At 33.1% G+C, this 22,483-nt stretch overlaps 1 protein-coding gene across 9 annotated transcripts in view; it reads left to right on the top strand.

Moving 5' to 3' along the window:
- The window catches only part of LOC137641687 (caskin-2-like), a 374,688-nt gene that overhangs the window by 333,539 nt on the left and 18,666 nt on the right, over positions 1 to 22,483 (top strand). For all 9 annotated transcript variants that reach the window (XM_068374485.1, XM_068374484.1, XM_068374482.1 and 6 more), the window contains 8 exons: positions 155 to 321; positions 1,058 to 1,198; positions 4,433 to 4,572; positions 6,911 to 7,046; positions 17,231 to 17,443; positions 18,888 to 19,040; positions 19,183 to 20,535; positions 21,373 to 21,611. In XM_068374485.1, coding sequence (XP_068230586.1) covers positions 155 to 321; positions 1,058 to 1,198; positions 4,433 to 4,572; positions 6,911 to 7,046; positions 17,231 to 17,443; positions 18,888 to 19,040; positions 19,183 to 20,535; positions 21,373 to 21,611 — 2,542 coding nt within the window. The remainder of the gene's footprint in view (positions 1 to 154; positions 322 to 1,057; positions 1,199 to 4,432; positions 4,573 to 6,910; positions 7,047 to 17,230; positions 17,444 to 18,887; positions 19,041 to 19,182; positions 20,536 to 21,372; positions 21,612 to 22,483) is intronic.

The raw sequence follows: 22,483 nt of genomic DNA, 5'->3' as shown, positions 1-22,483 counted from the left end.
TCAACGTACTTTTTCTTCCAATTTGAAGCTGAATTTTTATGTCAACTTACTTTTTCTTCCAATTTAAACCTGAATTTTTATGGCAACTACTTTTTCTTCCATTTTAAAACCTGAATTTTTATAGCAACTCTTCTACTCTTTTTTTTTTCTACAGTCAACTGCGACCATGGACAGCTGGGACGTGTTGGAACCAATAACCCCAACAACAATAACAACAACAACAACAATAATAGCAGCAACAATGCAGCTAACAACAACGGCCAGCATGGGAACAACTCTCCATCTCATTTTCATAATCAGCAATTTACTTTTCCTAATCAGGTATGGATTAAATTTTCTCATAAATAGTTATTCTTTAAGTTATTTAAGATGAACAAAAGTTGTGAAATAATTGTTATTATTATTATTATTATTATTATTATTATTATTATTATTATTATTATTATTAGTAGTAGTAGTAGTAGTAGTAGTAGTAGTAATAATGATCCTTAAAGTTCAAGATGACCAGAAGTTTTGGATTATTATTTATTATTATTATTATTATTATTATTATTATTATTATTATTATTATTATTATTATTATTAGTAGTAGTAGTAGTAGTAGTAGTAGTAATGATCCTTAAAGTTCAAGATGACCAGAAGTTGTGGATTATTATTGTTATTATTAGTAGTAGTAGTAGTAGTAGTTGTAGTTAGTAGTAGTAGTAGTAGTAGTAGTAGTAGTAGTTGTAGTAGTAGTAGTAATGATCCTTAAAGTTCAAGATGACCTGAAGTTTTAAATTACTACTACTACTACTACTACTACTACTCCTATCTAAGCTACAACCCTAGTTGGAAAAAGCAGGATGCTATAAGCCCAAGGGCTCCAACAGGAAAAAAAAATAGCCCAATGAGGAAAGGAAACAAGGAAATAAACTACTGATAAGCTTAAAAATCTAATTTATCAATACCACTCATTTATGAAATGCAAATTTTAAACTTAAAAGACTGACAGGGATGAACGCCTGTCCAGATTTTCAGATTGCTTACCTGGCTCATATCTTACGACCTGTTTCAGGGTGGAGTTCCTCAATTCGCTCATCTTATGTGTCCCAAAACATCGCCTGGGTCCCCGCACCACGTCCCGCCAGACAACACGTACAACTACCTCACATATCAACAGCAAACTTCGTTGGAAGATCAAGGGATTGATGTTCAGGTATTTGGTCAATGCAAAAGGGCATTAAGTCTTGTGTACGATTTTTTTTCTTTAACCTCCTGCAGGTCGATCACCCACAAATTCAGTCACAAGGGTGAGTCACGTGAGAAAAACCTGTTTTTTTTTGACGCTCGGGGTCGCGAACGACCCATCGTACCTATCCAGGGTTAAAGAATGAACGAAATTGACTGAAATGTGTAAATATTCAATGCAAAAGTGCATTGAGGTCTCATGTGTACGATTTTGTTTCTTTAAAGAATGAACGAAATTGACTGAAATGTGTAAATATTCAATGCAAAAGTGCATTGAGTCTGTGTACACCTTTTGTTTCTTTAAAGAATGAACGAAATTGACTGAAATGTGTAAATATTCAATGCAAAAGTGCATTGAGTCTTGTGTACGCTTTTGTTTCTTTAAAGAATTATCGAAATTGACTGAAATGTGTAAATATTCAATGCAAAAGTGCATTGAGTCTTGTGTACGTTTTTTTCTCTTTAAAGAATGAACGAAATTGACTGAAATTTGTAAATATTCAATGCAAAAGTGCATTGAGGTCTCATGTGTACACCTTTTGGTTCTTTAAAGAATGAACGAAATTGACTGAAATGTGTAAATATTCAATGCAAAAGTGCATTGAGTCTTGTGTACGTTTTTTTCTCTTTAAAGAATGAACGAAATTGACTGAAATGTGTAAATATTCAATGCAAAAGTGCATTGAGGTCTCATGTGTACACCTTTTGTTTCTTTAAAGAATGAACGAAATTGACTGAAATGTGTAAATATTCAATGCAAAAGTGCATTGAGGTCTCATGTGTACGCTTTTGTTTCTTTAAAGAATGAACGAAATTGAGTCTTGTGTACGCTTTTGTTTCTTGAAAGAATGAACGAAATTGAGTCTTATGTGTACGATTTTGTTTCTTGAAAGAATGAACGAAATTGAGTCTTATGTGTACGCTTTTGTTTCTTGAAAGAATGAACGAAATTGAGTCTTATGTGTACGATTTTGTTTCTTGAAAGAATGAACGAAATTGAGTCTTATGTGTACGCTTTTGTTTCTTGAAAGAATGGACGAAATTGAGTCTTATGTGTACGATTTTATTTCTTGAAAGAATGAACGAAATTGAGTCTTATGTGTACGCTTTTGTTTCTTGAAAGAATGAACGAAATTGAGTCTTATGTGTACGATTTTGTTTCTTTAAAGAATGAACGAAATTGAGCCTATGTGTACGCTTTTGTTTCTTTAAAGAATGAACGAAATTGAGTCCTATGTGTACGCTTTTGTTTCTTTAAAGAATGAACGAAATTGAGTCCTATGTGTACGCTTTTGTTTCTTTAAAGAATGAACGAAATTGAGTCCTATGTGTACGCTTTTGTTTCTTTAAAGAATGAACGAAATTGAGTCCTATGTGTACGCTTTTGTTTCTTTAAAGAATGAACGAAATTGAGTCCTATGTGTACGCTTTTGTTTCTTTAAAGAATGAACGAAATTGAGTTCTATGTGTACGCTTTTGTTTCTTTAAAGAATGAACGAAATTGAGTCTTATGTGTACGATTTTGTTTCTTTAAAGAATGAACGAAATTGGCTGAAATGTGTAAATATTTTCAACTCTTAACCATGCAGCTGTCTAACCTGATGGTTATAGAAAAATCGGATTTTAGCCTCTGCCGACGAAGTTGGAAGGATGTTATGTTTTACCCCCTGTTTGTGTGTGTGTGTGTGAATAGCTTCCTGACCACAATTTTAATCGTAGCGTATTGAAACTTGCAGGGATTAACTTATGTAAATTGCCGGAAATTATTAAATTTTAGAAGGTCAAGGTCACGGTCGAGCAAAAGGTCGAGGAATAAGCTGACGCGGCGGAGGTCTGCGCTCTACCAAGTGACCCTCTTTTTTTTACTGCTTTTTCATATTTTCCAACGCATTTGATCAGCAAAGAATCCGGGTCGGATATTTAAAAAAATGCACCTTTATCATCTAGTTTTCAACACTTCAAATATCCAGATCTTCTCGTTAATACTCTGATATTTCTTTTTAATATAAGACTTTTATCACTGCATTAGTAATACGGTGCATTAATATACATTGTATGAAGATAAATCCATAGCTTACGAAAATGTCATTAGAGTAGATGAGAAGGTCTAAAAAGAACTTTACTTTAATGGGTGTTTTTCTGGTCCTACACAGCAGGGGGAATCCTACTCTCTAAAGGACCTCCACAGTCATTTTAGTGTTAAATCGTCACTATCTAAGTACTCACAGAACAAGAAATTCTTCAGTTTCCTCTTGAAAGCCTTAATATCACATTAATGTCATATTTTTTTAAATTCAAGAATACCTGTTTAAATGCTTAAAATTTGATAAAAGTTCTGTGCAATTATTTAGTTCTTATTGAGCACTACCTCCCAATACAGTATTTTTCACTTAATACAATCTCTCGATGACATGTTCTGAACAATGGCCACTTTTAGGCTTTGCATATTTTTCTTCAATTTTATCCATCGGAAATTGTGGCTGTAATTCTAAGCCGGGGCAAGTTTTTGCCGTCGAGATGGATTCTGACATGACAGAATAAATAAGGTTTTAAAAATGGGCGTAAACTCATTATATCATGTCCTCTAAGTTACACCTCGCTTTTACATCTGATTATGAACTGGACGTTTTGTTTTTTAAAGGCTGCGACTATATAAGCTCTCAGAGAGAGAGAGAGAGAGAGAGAGAGAGAGAGAGAGAGAGAGAAATTAACTAGAAGGTATGTTTAAGGTCTGACTAGTCAAGTCGGGACTTCAAACTTACGTTTTCTATTTCATTTTTCTTGTGGCTCTTTTCCATCTGAGCATCACGTCACTGATTTTTACGTGTGTGTGTATATATATATATAATATATATATACTTTGTGTATGTGTATATATATATATATGTATATATATATATATATATATATATTTACTTTTGTGTGTATATGTATATATATATGTGTGTATATATATATATATGTGTATATATAATATATATATATATGTGTGTGTGTGTGTATATATATATGTGTGTATATATATATATATATATACTTACATATATATATATATTATTTGTCTGTAAATATATTCCAAATTATGTATAACTGCTATACTACATATTACTATTATACTTTCATTAATTATATCAACACCAATGATAGAATTTTTTTTCTTTTCCTTAAATAATGTATTAAAATGACGTCCTTCCAATTCCAGTCCCCAGGTCGCTCTAGTCCAGGGTCGGGCAGCGGGTCCTCCACCACGGGTTCGACAGCATCCTCGGGCGGGTGTCGGAATTCCACGACGTCCCTCGACTCGGGCCGTGCCTCCACCTCCACCCACACTCATCAACACAGGTCGGACTTAGTTTGATGGCGGGCGGCGGCAGTGGTGGTGGTGCACACATGCACAACGCCCACTGTCCTGCTCTATTAAATAATGATCTCATTCAATGGGGTGCTTCTTAAAACATCCTTCTTCTTCTCTCCCTCCCCAGGATTTTTAGTTTCATAGCTGCTGCTGCTTTTTTTTTTTTGAGGCCAGTATGGTTAAGAAAACTATACTCGGTATATTTTGATAAACTCTACAGCCAGCATTTCAGCAGAATTTTTATTTTTATTATTTTTTTGTTTTGCGTGTCAAGACCAATTAGATTATAAAATCCAAAATTTTTAATTTTATATTCGTATTTTTTGTAAGATTTTTAGGCCAGTAAGATTAGGAAAACTATACTTAGTATATTTTGATAAACTGTACTGCTAGCATTTCCCCAGAATTTTTTTTTTTTTTTGTATGTCAAGACCAATTAGATTATAAAATCCAAAATTTTTAATTTTATATTCGTATTTTTTGTAAGTTTTTGAGACCAGTAAGGAGAAGAAAACTATATTTTGAGATATTGTACGGCATTTGCTTCCCCCCCCCCCTTTTTTTTGCCACTTTTAAGACCAATTAGATTATGAAACCCATTTTATTTTTTTATATTCGTATTTTTTTGCAATATTCTGAGACCAGTAAGATTAGGAAACAGTACTTAGTATGTTGGGGTATAATTCTATTATACCACCAATCATAGGACTTTGAAAAAGCTTTGTTCCATTTGAAATATCTCTTTTGAGAATTTAAAACTATTATTACGCGTTCATTGGTGGCTTTGATACAACACGATATCTAGTTTTATTATAGTTTTATTTCTTTGAATTATTATTATTACTAGCTAAGCTACAACCCTTGTTGGAAAAGCAAGATGCTATAAGCCCAAGGGCTACAACAGGGAAAATAGCCCATTGAGGAAAGGAAATAAGAAATAAATAAACGATATAAGAAGTAATGAACAATTAAAATAGAATGTTTTGATAACTGTAACAACATTAAAATAGATCTTTCATATATAAACTAAAATAAGACCCATGTCAGCCTGTCCAACAAAAACTTTTGCCACAAGTTTGAACTTCTGAAGCTCTACTGCTGAAGTTTTACTGATTCAACTACCCAATTATTATTATTATTATTATTATTATTATTATTATTATTATTACCGCTATTTTCTAAGCTACAACCCTAGTTGGAAAAGCAAGCTGCTATAAGCCCAAGGTATCCAACAGGGAAAAAATAGCCCAGTGAGGAAAGGAAAGAAGGAAAGATAGAATATTTTAATAACAGTAACATTATAATAAATATTTCCCATATAAACTATAAAAACTATAAGTTCTAGTGATTCAACTACCCAATTATTATTATTATTATCATTACTGCTACTTTCTAAGCTACAACCCTAATTGGAAAAGCAAGCTGATATAAGCCCAAGGGCTCCAACAGGGAAAAAATAGCCCAGTGAGGAAAGGAAAGATAGAATATTTTAAGAACAATAACATTATAATAAATATTTCCCATATAAACTATAAAAACTATAAGTTCTACTGATTCAACTACCCAATTATTATTATTATTATTGTTATTATTATTATTATTTATTATTATTATTATTATTATTATTATTACTGCTACTTTCTAAGCTACAACCCTAGTTGGAAAAGCAAGCTACTAAAGCCCAAGGTATCCAACTGGGAAAAAATAGCCCAGTGAGGAAAGGAAAGAAGGAAAGATAGAATATTTTAAGAACAATAACAATATTATAATAAATATTTCCCATTTGAACTATAAAAACTAAGTTCTACTGATTCAACTACCCAATTATTATTATTATCATTATTATTATTATTATTATTATTACTGCTATTTTCTAAGCTACAACCCTAGTTGAAAAAGCAAGATGCTATAAGCTCAAGGGCTACAACAGGGAAAAATAGCCCAGTGAGGAAAGGAAAGAAGGAAAAATAGAACATTTTAAGAACAATAACAACATTATAATAAATATTTCCCATATAAACTACAAAAACTATAAGTTCTACTGATTCAACTACCCAATTATTATTATTATTATTATTATTACCGCTATTTTCTAAGCTACAACCCTAGTTGGAAAAGCAAGCTGCTATAAGCCCAAGGTATCCAACAGGGAAAAAATAGCCCAGTGAGGAAATGAAAGATAGAATATTTTAAGAACAATAACATTATAATAAATATTTCCCATATAAACTATAAAATCTTTAACAAAACAAGAAGAGAAATAAGATAGAATAGTGTTATGTGATTTATGTGAATACTTATGGTTCCATTTTCCCTTAATTTTAGGCTGAGTGGGCAGAGCTACGATAGTGGGTCAATTCTCCGTCACAGTTATCACTCGTCCAGTTCCAGTTTGGGCTCTATGGAGCACGATGGAACCCCTCACGTTAATGTTCCAGAACTGCTCAACAATGGAGTAAGGGTACGTATCCAGGTTTTTATTAAGTTCTTTTGAAGCTGGTACAGAATAATTTTTGCAGAGTTCGAAATGAAATTTCAGGATTTATATATATATATATATATATATATATATATATATATATATATATATATATATATAAATTGTATTATGGTTGCTTAAACGCAACAGTGGAGTAAGTTCATGTGTCCAGTTTTGTTTAAGTTCTCCTGAATCTGGTCCAAAATAATTTTTTTTCAGTTTCAAAAGAAACTTTCTCTGGACATTCAGGATTTTTTTTTTTTTAATATTGTATGATAGTTGCTTAAACGCATCAGGGGAGTAAGTTCAGGTATCCAGTTTTTTTTTTTTTTTTTTTTACCTTCTCACGAATTTGGTCCAAAATTTTGGCAGAGTTTCAAAAGAAACTTTCTCTGGTGGACATTCAGGAAAGTAATTTTTTTTTTTTTTTTTTTGATATTGTATGATGATTGCTTAAACGCATCGGGGAGTAAGTTCAGGTATCCAGTTTTTTTTTTTCTTACGTTCTCACGAATTTAGTCCAAAATTTTGGCAGTTTCAAAAGAAACTTTCTCTGGTGGACATTTAGAATTTTTTTTTAGTATTTTTTTTTTTTTGGAAATTATTATATGGTTTTTAAACACAGCGGTTGTTTTGGAAGGTAAATTGTAAATTTATAAGAATCGAGAAAGCCTATCTAATATTTCTACTCATAGTTGATATCTATTATTAAACTTAAGAGTTTTAAAACTTAAGAAAGCTTATTTTACACGTACTGTAGTTGGATAATTTCACAATTTTAACTTACAAAAGCGAAATTTTGCATATAATTGATAATTTGATACGTTTGTGTACACTTGAGATTTTTCTGTCGTATCGCGAGAGAATCAAAGGTAAATTAAAATCTAGTCTGTAAGATGGGAAACTTGTTATCTAAGCCTATTATCCTGCGATTTCCCTCTCTTATCAGAGTAAATTTCACGCAACACCCCTATCCTAAACACCACCTTATATAAATAGAAACCCTAGTTGTAACCACATCCACCCAATTACAGAAGGTTGGTGATGCAATATTAACAAAGTAGGTGGGTTGTGCCACTCAGCTTCTCACTGTCAACGTTCGTTAGCTGTGTTTTTGTGATCCTTGGTTCAAAGCCAGAGATAGGGTTGCCAGTGTTGGTCTTTTTTCAGGCTAAAAACTTCAATTTTGGCCTTTTTGTGAAATTGGTTAGCCTTTAGCAATATCATAAAAAATGGTTGGCATTAAATGCTATACTTTTGACCTTTTTTAACTAATGATTTGGCTTTTTAAAGCTGCAGTTAATCAGAAGTTGGCCTTTTCTCACTTGGAAAACCTGGCAACCCTGCAGACTCGATGCCAGTGTTGCCAGATGAAAAATTTCCACAAGTGTTCTTTTCAAACCATTAATGATTGATACATATCTATGCTACACCATGAATGAAACAAAATTTAGTATTGAAAGAAATATACTAATGGTTTAATGGTTTTTCTATTTTCATTTAAGCTCATATGATATATATCGATCCTTCTCTGGTGAATTTTGGGTCTGACAATCTGGCAACACTGCTCGATGCATTGACTCCCGTGAAGCAGTTTGTTTGATTCTGTTTCTCTTTTGGGCGTGACCGAGGTTGTATGGTGTTTTGAAATGGGTGTTCCAAGAGCTGGGAATATGCCGTAGGTATTTATAGTATTTGCTGGACATGCTGGTTAGTTATGTTACTTTTATATTTTATTTTTATCTTTTATTATGAAGTTGGCAAGAGAGGGTTGGATTTAAACCCAAAACAAGTAACATGCAAAGATGGCGTTCAAATGAAACTTAAGAGACTATTCGTTGACTTTATTATTATTATTATTATTATTATTATTATTATTGTTGTTGTTGTTGTTGTTGTTGTTAGAAAAATTTCAACCAGACACAGATTCGATTAATATATCATACATTGAAACTTAAGAGACGATTCGTTGACTTCTTTATTATTATTATTATTATTATTATTATTATTATTATTGTTGTTAAATTGATTTTTAACCAGACACACTCGAGTGATATTGTTGTTGTTGTAGTTAAATTGATTTTTAACCTGACATATTCGAGTGATATTGTTGTTGTTAAATTGATTTTTAACCAGACACAGTCGAGTTATATATATCACGAGTAATATATCATACATTGCATAATTACATCTTTTACACCAATTGAAACTACAAGGATGCCCTCAACGGTAGAAGATCAAACCTGGATATTAGGCGAGGTGGGGTTGGGGGGTTAAGCATGTTAGGTCACGTGCTGTTCAAGATGAGGTAACGAGGTGGGCGAGTGAGGTTGGGGGTTAGTGTGTTGGGAGTAAGGAGTGAAAGGCCAATGTAAAGTTAAGTGGCCATAACCCCCCACAAGCTTATTATAGCCATGCCTCACATCAAGGGCTTGAGCGAGGTTGAATTGAGCTCTATGCCACGTGGGGAGCCGTGAGAAATGTACTTGTATGTTTGCACACGTACAGTTGGCTTCAATAATTCTGGTACACTTCATAGGAAGCAAAGGAGATGTCAATGTGCCGGAATAAATGAAGCTAGCTTTACCAAGAAACCCCTTCTATGGAAAGGTAGAAAATGTGTGACATGAAGAGAAGAGTATGTCACTGAAGAACTTACATTAGAATACTTGCACTTATAACTTTTAATATTTGCAACAAGGATGATTGAAGTACGTGCAAAACTTACTTACTTTTACTTTTAGGGGTTTATTTCTATGCATGTGTAGGCGAGTCTTTAAATTTGAAGTATGTGTATTATTATTATTATTATTATTATTATTATTATTATTATTATTACAACAACAAGCAGGGATATAACCCTAGATGGAAAAGCAAGATGCTATAGCTATAAGCCCAGGGGGTCATTATTATTATTATTATTATTATTACAAGCTAGGCTATAATCCTAGATGGAAAAGCAAGATGCTATAAGCCCAGGGGATCATTATTATTATTATTATTATTATTATTATTATTATTATTATTATTACAAGCAAGGATATAACCCAAGATGGAAAAGCAAGATGCTATAAGCCCAAGGGCTCATTATTATTATTATTATTATTATTATTACAAGCAAGGATATAACCCTAGTTGGAAAAGCAAGGTGCTATAAGCCCAAGGGCTCCATCAGGGAAAATTAGCCCAGTGAGGAAGGAAACAAGGAAATAATCAAACTACAAGAGAAGAATAAACAATCAAAATAAAATTTCGAGAGCAGTAACAACATAGCATTAGATACATCCAAATCACAAATGCTATCATAAAGCTAATTAAAATTGATTAAAAACACCCGCACAGATCATTATAACCTAAGTGCATTCACTGGAGGAAAATAACTACTGATAAAAAACTGCAATTTTAATCGGAAATTTTCCGTAAAAATATACTGTTCACAACCGTATTTCAGTAAAATACAGGTGACCGTAATTTTACCATACTTTATTCTTATATTTTACGGGTTATTGACCGTAATATCACTCATTTACGTCAATATATCCGTTTTTAGAATGGTAAAAGTCTTGGAATAAATATTGCCAGTCATTTGCCGTTTTTTTTTTTTTTTTTTTTTTTTTTTTAAGGCAAATATTTAAGTGTTCGCTAACTCCACTTGTGTATCGATTTATCTACACTCCGCTGGTAATCTTGTTTCTATTCTCCCGAGAAGATTTTGCGTGGAACATGTGGTTTGAGCTTTTGGTAGTGATATTGGTTATTTGATAAGGTCAAGTATCGTGAGTCTTGCCAATGTTAATAGGATCTCTTACGCTAAGGAATGCATCTATACGTATACGATCAGTTTGTTGGCTGATGTGGTAACATCCCTGACTTTTTTTTCCTATCTTTTTATTAAAAAGTTAAATTACATATTCTTTACAATCACAATATTTACAGTATAATCACATTTAATTGCATTTTTCTATTAACAAATCCATCTAATTTAACAATTTACATCACATATCTTGATTTTAATTTTTAGTCACTCAAAAACAATAATTTATATACTTTTTGGTGAACATTTTATTCATCCTTGACTGGTGAACGCCAGACTGGGGTTCGAGTCCCGCTCAAATTCGTTAGTTCCTTTGGTCACAGCAACATCACCACCCAGCCCCATTGCCTGGCCCTCCTTAGTCCTTGCTTGTGTGATAAGGGGGCTTGGGCGCTGATCCTACGTATATATGATCAATCTCTAGGGCATTGTCTCTTTCCCTTGCTTCTGCTATTCATGAGCGGCCTTTAAACCTTTAAAATTGCTATGATTGCTCTCAAATTATGCAATATTTTTGGATACCGGTACTTGTGTATTCAATATATGTTCTTGATTCATAACGAAAAACTTAATCAAATCGGAAATTATTATAGATTTTTTTCTTATTTGTTGAGCTAACCAATATTGTCAAGTGGCTGTGCATCTTTTAACACTTCACTGGGCCTCTTGTAATTTTGTTTATGCCAAAAGCCGACACATTCTGGTACATGTGAAGATTATTTCTTAAGAGGGTTCCTCTTCTCGTTGATTTATTACGGATTCGTAACTGAAATGTTTTTGGGAAGCAGGAAATGTTTCCTGAAGCAATAGGAAATATTTCCCTGGAATTTCCTTGAGGGAACATTAACTGAAAATTACCTGCGAAAACATTTTCTGAAATTTCCTTAAGGAAACATTTTCTGAAATTTCGTTAAGGAAACATTTTCTGAAATTTCGTTAAGGAAACATTTTCTGAAATTTCGTTAAGGAAACATTTTCTGAAATGTCGTTAAGGAAACATTTTCTGAAATGTCGTTAAGGAAACATTTTCTGAAATGTCGTTAAGGAAACATTTTCTGAAATGTCGTTAAGGAAACATTTTCTGAAATTTCCTTAAGAAAATACTTCCTGAAAATTTCATAAGGAAATATTTCCTGAAAATTTCATAAGGAAATATTTCCTGAAAATTTCATAAGGAAATATTTCCTGAAAATTTCATAAGGAAATATTTCCTGAAAATTTCATAAGGAAATATTTCCTGAAAATTTCATAAGGAAATATTTCCTGAAAATTTCATAAGGAAATATTTCCTGAAAATTTCTTTAAGAAATATTTCCTGAAATTTCTGCCAACAGTATTTACGGAAGTAGGTTATAGTAACTATTTTCTGAAACGATTGAAAATAGATCCGGAAAAGCTTTTAAAGACTTAATATACGTAGAAAACTCATGGAAAAAAAAATATCTGGAACCGTTTTGTATGGGAATTATATCATAAAATGTCTTGAAATATTTCCAGAAGGGCTTAAGATGGTTTCTTAGTTTAGAGATGATTTATGCACCATTAAAAATATTTTCCTGAATATTTTTATGAAAAATAATTGGTAAAATGTCTAAGTAATCACACGAACGAGTATTGACAGCCATAGTTTATCAGAAAATGAAGTACAGGAGTTCACCTCTTCAAGTGTTGGTCCTTGTTTATTATGATTGTTTCTTTAATTGAATTTAAATAAATCAAAGCATGGGATAGGAGTCAAGTTGATCCAACAAATTGAAGTAAAAAATATGCCTTATTATTTTGAACTTTATTAGTGTAATATCTTACTTGTTTACTTGTTTTGGGTTTAAATCCAACCCTCCACTGAAGTCGAGTGAACTACTTCTCGGGCGGGTCCATATTAATCATCTAACGAAAACATTTTCATTATAACTCATACAATACCTTGATTGTAGCATCTTCCAAAATCATATGATCTTGTGAAAAGTAATGTCTTTAGTTTCTTCTTAAATTCAATTGCTCCCTTTAGGTCCTTCATTTCAGTTGGCAGTTTATTATAATATCTAGATGCACAGTAGCAAAAAGCCCTTTCACCAAATTTACTATTTGTTCTTGGTTCAGATAGCCTATGTTTGTCACTCATGTGTCTTATGTTAACATTTGTTTCTAGTTCTAGTTTGTTCAGGCATTCTTTTAGATATTTTGGTTCAGTATCTTAAACGTTAGTAAGAGTAGGTTGTATTCAATTCTCGCCTTTACCGGCAGCCAGTGTAATTTAATTAGTGCAGGGGTAACTCCTTCCCTATTGTGTAAGTACTGTAGTTCAGTTTAGCTTGTGGGCAGCATATTTATTTCAAGTTTATACTTATTGCACATACCTATAGTCAATTTTTTTAATTAGGCGCATTTCCACCGACTCGCAGCGGTGCCCTTTTAGCACGGAAAAGTTTCCTGCTATCTGATTGGTTAGAATTATCTTCTCCAACCAATCAGCGATCAGGAAACTTTTCCGAGCGAAAAGGGCACCCCCGCCAGTCTGTGCAAATCTGCCTCGCTAAAAATAATTGACTATAGCATATTGAAATAATTTTGTTTTGGATTTGAAATTTAGATAATGATTTTTACTAGATATAAGACCAGTATTTTAACTGCCCTCACACACACACACAAACACACACACTGTTTGTGTTTAGCACCAAAAGTGTTCGTGTCATTATGCTTCGTCTCTCTCTCTCTCTCTCTCTCTCTCTCTCTCTCTCTCTCTCTCTCTCTCTCTCTCTCTCTCTTACTGGCTTCCTTAGTGCAAGAGCCCGTGTCTTGCTATAGACAAGGCGTTCTTAAACGATCGAACTGTTCGTAGGAGTGTGGGAGCCAAGTCAAGTGGGTGGGTATCATGTTAAAAGACAGAGCATTACTACCACCGGAGCTTATGCTCACGGTTTAAACTTGAGCATGTGGCCACTACCTTAAATGCTACTGATTTTTACCTTAGAACTTTTCCATTTTTTTTTAAATTTGATGCTTGTCAAACCAAAATTACCTTAGAATTACCTTAAAAATTACTTTGAAACCATGAAAATTACAGCTCTCCTTAAATTTGAAGCTAGTAAAACCGAAATTACCTTAAAAATTACCTTGAAACCATGAAAATTACCCCTTTCCTTAAACATGAAGCCAGTAAAACCGAAATTACCTTAAAAATTACCTTGAAACCATGAAAATTACCCATTTCCTTAAATATGAAGCCAGTAAAACCGAAATTACCTTTAAAATTTACCTTGAAACCATGAAAATTACCTCTTTCCTTAAATATTTAGCTAGTAAAACCGAAATTACCTTAAAAATTACCTTGAAACCATGAAAATTACCCATTTCCTTAAATATGAAGCCAGTAAAACCGAAATTACCTTTAAAATTTACCTTGAAACCATGAAAATTACCTCTTTCCTTAAATATTTAGCTAGTAAAACCGAAATTACCTTAAAAATTCACCTTGAAATCATGAAAATTACCCATTTCCTTAAATATTTAGCCAGTAAAACCGAAATTACCTTAGAAATTTACCTTGAAATCATGAAAATTACCCCCTTTCCTTAAATATTTAGCTAGTAAAACCGAAATTACCTTAAAAATTCACCTTGAAATCATGAAAATTACCCCTTTCCTTAAATATTTAGCTAGTAAAACCGAAATTACCTTAGAAATTTACCTTGAAACCATGAAAATTACCCCCTTTCCTTAAATATTTAGCTAGTAAAACCGAAATTACCTTAAAAATTCACCTTGAAATCATGAAAATTACCCCTTTCCTTAAATATTTAGCTAGTCAAACCGAAATTACCTTAGAAATTTACCTTGAAATCATGAAAATTACCCCCTTTCCTTAAATATTTAGCTAGTAAACCGAAATTACCTTAAAAATTCACCTTGAAATCATGAAAATTACCCCTTTCCTTAAATATTTAGCTAGTAAAACCGAAATTACCTTAGAAATTTACCTTGAAACCATGAAAATTACCCCCTTTCCTTAAATATTTAGCTAGTAAAACCGAAATTACCTTAAAAATTCACCTTGAAATCATGAAAATTACCCCTTTCCTTAAATATTTAGCTAGTCAAACCGAAATTACCTTAGAAATTTACCTTGAAATCATGAAAATTACCCCCTTTCCTTAAATATTTAGCTAGTAAACCGAAATTACCTTAAAAATTCACCTTGAAATCATGAAAATTACCCCTTTCCTTAAATATTTAGCTAGTAAAACCGAAATTACCTTAGAAATTTACCTTGAAACCATGAAAATTACCTCAAACTAAGGTAATTACCTTAAAAAGTTTAAACCCTGCTTTATGCTTTCGCGAAGCGTGGCAACTAGCTGGCAGGCAGAAGTACAGAAACTGGATGTGTGTAGTAAGAAGAGTCAGTGATGCGCTGGTGTTGATGGTGTTTAGATTGTCTTGCGGTGTTTAGAAACATGATCACTAGCGACTACCAAGGAATGAAAGGCGGCTGGTTTAGGTGTTGGCCAGAAATCGTGGCGACCCTTTCATTGGTAGGATTTTTAGTGTCTGTGCACTCGAAGCAAACGCCCAAAATATGTCGTCCGGATAGTGGTTGGATAAGCCATTGTGAAATTGAAAAAAAAAAAAAAAAAAAAAGTTGGTAGCCTGTGATGTTTGGATAATAATATATTTCCCTGGCTTTGTGCAAGATTGGATTACACACACACATACACACACACACATACATACATATATATATATATATATATATATATATATATATATATATATATATGTATGTATGTATGTATATATATGTATGTATGTATGTATGTATATATATATATGTATGTATGTATATATATATATATATGTATGTATGTATATATATATGTGTATATATGTATATATATATATATATGTATGTATGTATATATATATGTGTATATATGTATATATATATATATGTATATATGTATATATATATATATATATATATATGTATATATGTATATATATATATGTATATATGTATATATATATATATATATATATATATATATATGTATATATATATATATATATATATATATATATATATATATATATATATATATATATATATATATATATATATATATATGTATATATGTATATATGTATATATATATATGTATATATGTATATATGTATATATATATATATATACAGTATATATATATGTATATATGTATATATATATATATATATATATATATATATATATATATATATATATATATATATATATATTTATTACACATTTCAAGATAATTCAGTATTTGTATTTAATACTCTTTTAGTATTAACGAGATCGTTTTTAATTGATATAGTAGATTACAAGAAAAAAAAAAGAAATCTGACAATATTTCACTTTGGTAATTTTTCTAACGTTAAGACAGTAGTAGGTGGAAGTGATTTGATGGTCTAAATATCAAAGAGGACAAATATTTGTCAGTAAAGTATGTATAGTGAAGACTACGATTCTTTGTGTTGTTAATTGTATAAAACCTATTTGTAGCAAACTGCATTTTAACAGTTAAATATCGGTTAGTTTATAATTTCTAAGGGAATTGTAATTATGAAACATGAGAGGGGTTTGTGATAATACCTAATCCTTGTGTTCATGATAAAGATTGGCCAAGAAATATGAATTTGAAATAAGTGTTTAAACACAAGTTAGACATTGACATTGAAAGTTTTGGAGGTTCCCAAAATCGTGGTTTTCTTGAATGGAAACCTCGAAGAAGTTTAAGAGTAATAACTTTGATGCTATTAATATATGGCTCATTGGGTTCAGCAAAATAGTTTACACCAGCCAAAAGTTAATTTTCTTGAACTGTGTGTTGCTTGTCAGAAATTAGTACTATTAGTTATATGTGAATTTTGTATATAGTTAAGTGCTCCTTCACTTTACAGTGAAACTATTGTGGCCATTCCAACTGTTGAGTTCTGCGTTGTTACTGAAGCTGTTTATTAGTTTGAATTTGGTTATTGTAAGAACTCTGTAGGTTTTACTCCACGTGAAGCATAATTGTGAATTATTATTATTAATATTATTATTATTATTATTATTTGCTAAGCTACAACCCTAGTTGGAAAAGCAAGATGCTATAAGCCCAGGGGCTCCAACAGGGGAAATAGCTCAGTGAGGAAAGGAAATGAAGAAAAAATAAAATATTTTAAGAACAACATTAAAATAAAAATCTCCTATATAAACTATAAAAACTTTAACAAAACAAGAGGAAGAGAATTGAGATAGAATAGTGTGCCCGAGTGCCTGTGGGAATAATCTTGGAACAATAGGATATAATATATTTTTCTTTTATAGGATTCAGAAGTGCTAAGGGCGTGGTTAACCGACATCCGATCCGATGAGTATTACGAAAAGTTCATCCTGGCAGGGTACGACATGCCAACCATCTCGCGAATGACCCCCGAAGACCTGAACGCCATTGGCATCACGAAACCGGCCCACCGCAAAAAGCTGAAGGCCGAAATCACCAAGCTAAACATATCAGACAGACTGCCCAACTTCATACCGGTAAGAATTGTAGCAGGTGCCTTTGTATGTTACAAATTTATTCCTCATACACCCCTGTATTTAAGAATTTAGACGTCCCAGTTTCAGTTATTTTAGGGACTATGGATGAGTAAAATCTTATTTTTATGTATTTCTTAATGAAAATATTTGTAGATCTTATGATACTCCCAGGAAACATAATTGTATCTAAAAAAATTTTTTCAATCAAACACTTTCTGTTAACATTAAGGTGAGCTGCCATTTTTCTACACAAGACTTGCCTTGTAACCTAACCTAACCTTACCACTACTGTATAACTATCATGAGGGAACCTCGTTGAGAATTAGGGATTTTTTTGGGGGAAAATATGTATACTTAAGAGAGTGCCACTTCAATAATTGTGAAATACATCATTCACAAAGAAAAATAGTAGATTACGGACAAAGAAAAAAAAAGGTGGTACTTCTCTGTAGGCACTAGAAATCAAGGGAAAAATAACTTTACCTAACATCACTGAGCCTTTCGCTCTGTTGCTCAGCCCCCCCAACTTGAAATCATGTCTGGCTAAATAGGGCTTTTGTAGATACTGTTTACTAACCTAATTTTGCATAAGCTAATGTATCGTAGGACGTGGCATCTTGGTTGGTTGAGGAATTGATTTTGTAACGCCTAGACACCTCAACATTTGCTATAGGAATGGTGGTACTATACTTGAAGGAACGTGGAAAACTGGAAGGTCTGATTACCAGTATGTACTTGTAATGAGAATATAACTATGTAGGAAAACTGCAATACTGGTAGTTATGAAAAACTTGTTTTTAAGGACACAGTACTTCAAATTAAATTATGAATGAGAACTATGTTGAGAAAAAACTAACTTATGTAGCTTGGTTGAATTTCTGGAGCTACATTAGGTTCTCTTCTCAGTAATTTCTTTTTACTCCATATAAACATTAGTTGTAAGTTATTGGAATTAGTCGATTGCAGGTAGGGGAGCCGGTCGGGACTAAGGTCCACTCCAATGCCAAAGCAAAGTCCTTCAAAAAGAAGGCAACCGTGTTACCCCATACGAATGGGAAAAAGGCACGCTAATAGAGTTGACAGTTGTGTACTGGTATATTTTACTGTGTTACAGTTAATAAAGAGGCACTAACACACAAGGCACTAGAAGAGTTGGAAGACCTAAGGCTACATGTCTGAGGACTATGAAACATGAAGTAGGAGATTATGAATGGAGAAATCTAACAGAGGCCCTTTGCATCAATATTCGTAGGAGTAGATGATAATGAGCACATAATCATAGTTGTTTATAGTATTCAGAAATGGCTATTAGTAGTAAACGTAAAACTAAATGAAAATTTAAACATTTTAGGTTGCTGAAATTTTACATTTCATTAAATAGCTTGCATGTTAATGGTTCTTTGTTCTCTATTGAAAAAAAAGTAATAAAGTAAATCTTTTACAGGGACGACTTGAAGACTGGTTGCAAATTTTAAGGTTGGAAGAATATACAACTTCATTAAAACAGCAAGGGTATACATCTGTGGAGCAAATGACACAGCTCACTTGGGAGGATTTGGAAGACATTGGCATAACTAAACTTGGCCATCAGAAAAAGGTAATTATATTCCAGATACGTTCTATTCATGGAAATACATAGCAAAATCGGTGAATTGTTTCTACATGGTATATTCATGTATTGAAAAATATACAAAATACTTATTTTTATAGTCTTAATATTCATCTTATTTGTATTGCAGGTGATGTTAGCCATCAAAAGAGTGAAGGACATAATGGCTGGCAAAAAATTTGCTAGTGTTCAGGATACTCGGATTCAAAACCAGTATGGAACTCATGAGATTATGATCTCTCGTGAAGCTGGCGATGGACGTGAGCAATTCAGTGCAGTTCCTGAATTCCGTACATTTGCAGGACCGGTCCACCCTAATGCAGGGGATCTTAATAGACTGACTGGTCCTGCAGACCCAGGGGGTCATTATGGAGTACCTAATCATTATGCCCCTGGTGTACAGTTTGGCCCTATGGGTCCACCTCAAGCCCATGTCCAGCCAATGCCTCATCAGTCAGGTCCTTATATTTCCTCAGGGCAATATGGTGGGCCTCAGGGCCCATCTCCTCCTGGAGGTAAGGTTCACAATGGTCCTCCTCATCCACTTCCAGGCCCAGGACAAGTTCAGTACAGGCCTGATGTTGTTGCCGTTCAAATTCGACCTGGAGGCAGAGGGCGAAGTGCTGAAAGTCTAGAAGAGCCTATTTATGGAACATATCAAACTTTTCACCCAGACAGTAGATTGTCTCTTGCCCAAGGTCCTTCTTCACTAGGTAGCTTACCGCCAAGACCATTTCCACCACCAAGTATGATGACGTCACATCCACAACGATCAATGGATGATGGTGACATTACTCCAACTAATGAGTATGCTGGAAGTTATGAGGGAGGAGGCACTTTGCCAAGACCTCGCACTGCAAATAAATTGAGACCTGTTGCTAAGGTTACAGCAAAAACCCGTGTTGATGTTCATGAGGTGCCGCAGTTTATCAAAGATGGAATGAATTTAAAGAAACCTTCCCAAGTTGAAGAAGTTGGTATGAAAGATTTAAATGTAAAGACTCTGAATCGCCAGAACTCTGAAAAAATTAGTAGTTCACAAGGCTCAGGGAGTACAAATAATACACCACAAGGTACTCCAAAGAAGTTACCTCCTCCTCCACCTCGACGCTCAAATTCTATCAGTGAAACTTCAAAGGAAGCGGCCTGTAGAGATGGCCAGCATGGATATTTAAAGAGAGGGTTGTCTTATGGGTACATGGGAATTAAAAATAACTTGCAACCTGATGTTACCCCAGATTTACCCCCACCGCCTGCCCCTCCAGATAGTGCCAATCATCAACACCTTCCAGACGATTTCCCTCCACCCCCGCCGCCCTTGACATGTGTCACAATGGCCAGTACCTCAAGAATTACTAGCACAATTACCACTGCATCAATTACAAGCGACTCCCTCGCTACATCACAAACTTTAACTTCTGCATCAGATGAAATCTCTCCAAGTTTTAGACCCAGAAGAAATGATTCAAACGCTAGCTTTAAGGTGACTGATAATTTATTTTTTTTGTATATTAACTTGCTAATGATAGTATATATAAGCAACTATTGTATGACAGGTACATCAAGAGTATTATCCTTAATAGCTTTCTAAAACATTCTACTGAAAGGAGTTTGTCCCTTATATCTGTTTCAAGCCAAATTAGGAATAGTACTGTATAGCCTATTAACGTTACATATTATGGGGTTTTGGTACATGTAGTATAGACTACTTTTAAACATTCAAGGTATATTTTAGCTGATTGCAATTCCAGTATTGTACCGTATGATTTGAAGTTAGCTTCTTTAAGGAATTAAATCGCAGAATGCATCATGTTTTAGATGGTAACTTAGCAAACAATAATGAAGTTGATAAGGTAGAAAGTCTGGTAAATTGAGGTCTTTTAAGTTTTGTGCTGTGGCATGAAGTTAGTTTGCCATGATGGTTTTAATTTTCCACACCATCGGTAAGAACTTACTGATGCCAATTTAAAAATGGTCATTTACAACTTTATACCTTATTTTTTATTTTTTCTTTCTGTCTATTCCTTTGCAGCAGCTATCAACAGGTTCTAACATCGCAATGTTAATAAATTATCATATATCGAATTGTGCATATAGTGCTGTCTTTTAAGACATACATTAAAGTACAGTGCAATGAATTGGAGTACCTGTTAGACTTAGTTGTTAAATAATATACATTACAGTAATGTAATTTCTTGTGTTCCGTAAGGTATAGTGTTGAGTAAGGAATGATTACTGTATTATAGAAGTGGAAGTGTTTTGGAATACTTAGTACAACTGTTATGATATAGTAGTTCCTAATTATTTTTTCTTTTTACAGTCAACATCAAGTACAGACTCCGATTCCTTACCATTTGCCAACGAAAATGCTGGGACTATTAAGCAGCGGGCCTGCCGTCCTCATCCAGGGTTAAGTGTATTAGATACACGAAACTCTCCTCACTCCTCTCCACGCTCCTCCCCAGCACTTCGCCGCAAAGATGCCCAAATTCCACTTCGACAGACTTCTTTAACCGATACTGAACAGTCATCCGACTGTCAAGGAAATCCAGAATCTGGGTAAGTACTTTAATAATTGTATGTTTTGTGTGCAATTCGATTTTGAAGTTTAATGATTGAGTATCGTGATAAAAACTTCTTCATACACAGTATCTCTTGTAGTTTACTCTTTTATTTTAATATTCTTCCTAGTATTGTAGTACTTTTCAATGGGTCGTCTCATTTGTTCCAAGTGGAACCTGCATGAAGCTCTTTAAAGGTTCTTGTATGTGACTTGTATGATTAAATAGAAAGGTTTATAAATGTAAATAATGTTAAAATGCTAGGAAATTTTAGAGGCACATAGCAGTTATATGCACAAAAATAACAGATTAAATGGCTAGAATGAATCTATGCACTGAGATAACTCAATAGCATGATAAAAGTATCTTGTGGTAAAGATAAAAATTTTGTCAAATGGTTTTACAGTTATAAAAAACCGTTTAATTGTATGACTCTCATAGGCATTATCTTGTTTCTTTTCTTTAGATTTTCAAAATAATTTTATGCCACTAAACATTCTATATAGAGCTGTCTATAAATCTATTCTCTCTTGGACACGCTACTGGAGAATGAATAAGAATGTGAGAAGCCAGATGTAATTTACTGGGGTAAGTTAGGCATTGTTAATAATGATGAGGAGGCAAGCAAACAATAAGTGGGACTTGTGAATGACTAATCCTTGTTCTCATAGTTTTTTTACCTCTTTATATTTCTCAATGAAGAGTTTTGATTCTCTAGAAATACCTTACCACAGTGCTGTTTGTACTTGTGGTTTAGTAGCATGTGCCTTATCTTGTTTTTCAATTTTTGAAAATTAGGGATGAACCATCTTGTGCATGGAATAGGTGGCACTATTGGCAGGTTCATGTAATGAATTGGCATGCTATTGT

The sequence above is a fragment of the Palaemon carinicauda genome, chromosome 5 (genome assembly GCF_036898095.1).
Source record: "Palaemon carinicauda isolate YSFRI2023 chromosome 5, ASM3689809v2, whole genome shotgun sequence".
Taxonomy (NCBI): domain Eukaryota; kingdom Metazoa; phylum Arthropoda; class Malacostraca; order Decapoda; family Palaemonidae; genus Palaemon; species Palaemon carinicauda.
The sequence above is the reverse complement of the archived record's forward strand: the minus strand, read 5'-3'. Positions and strand labels throughout refer to the sequence as shown.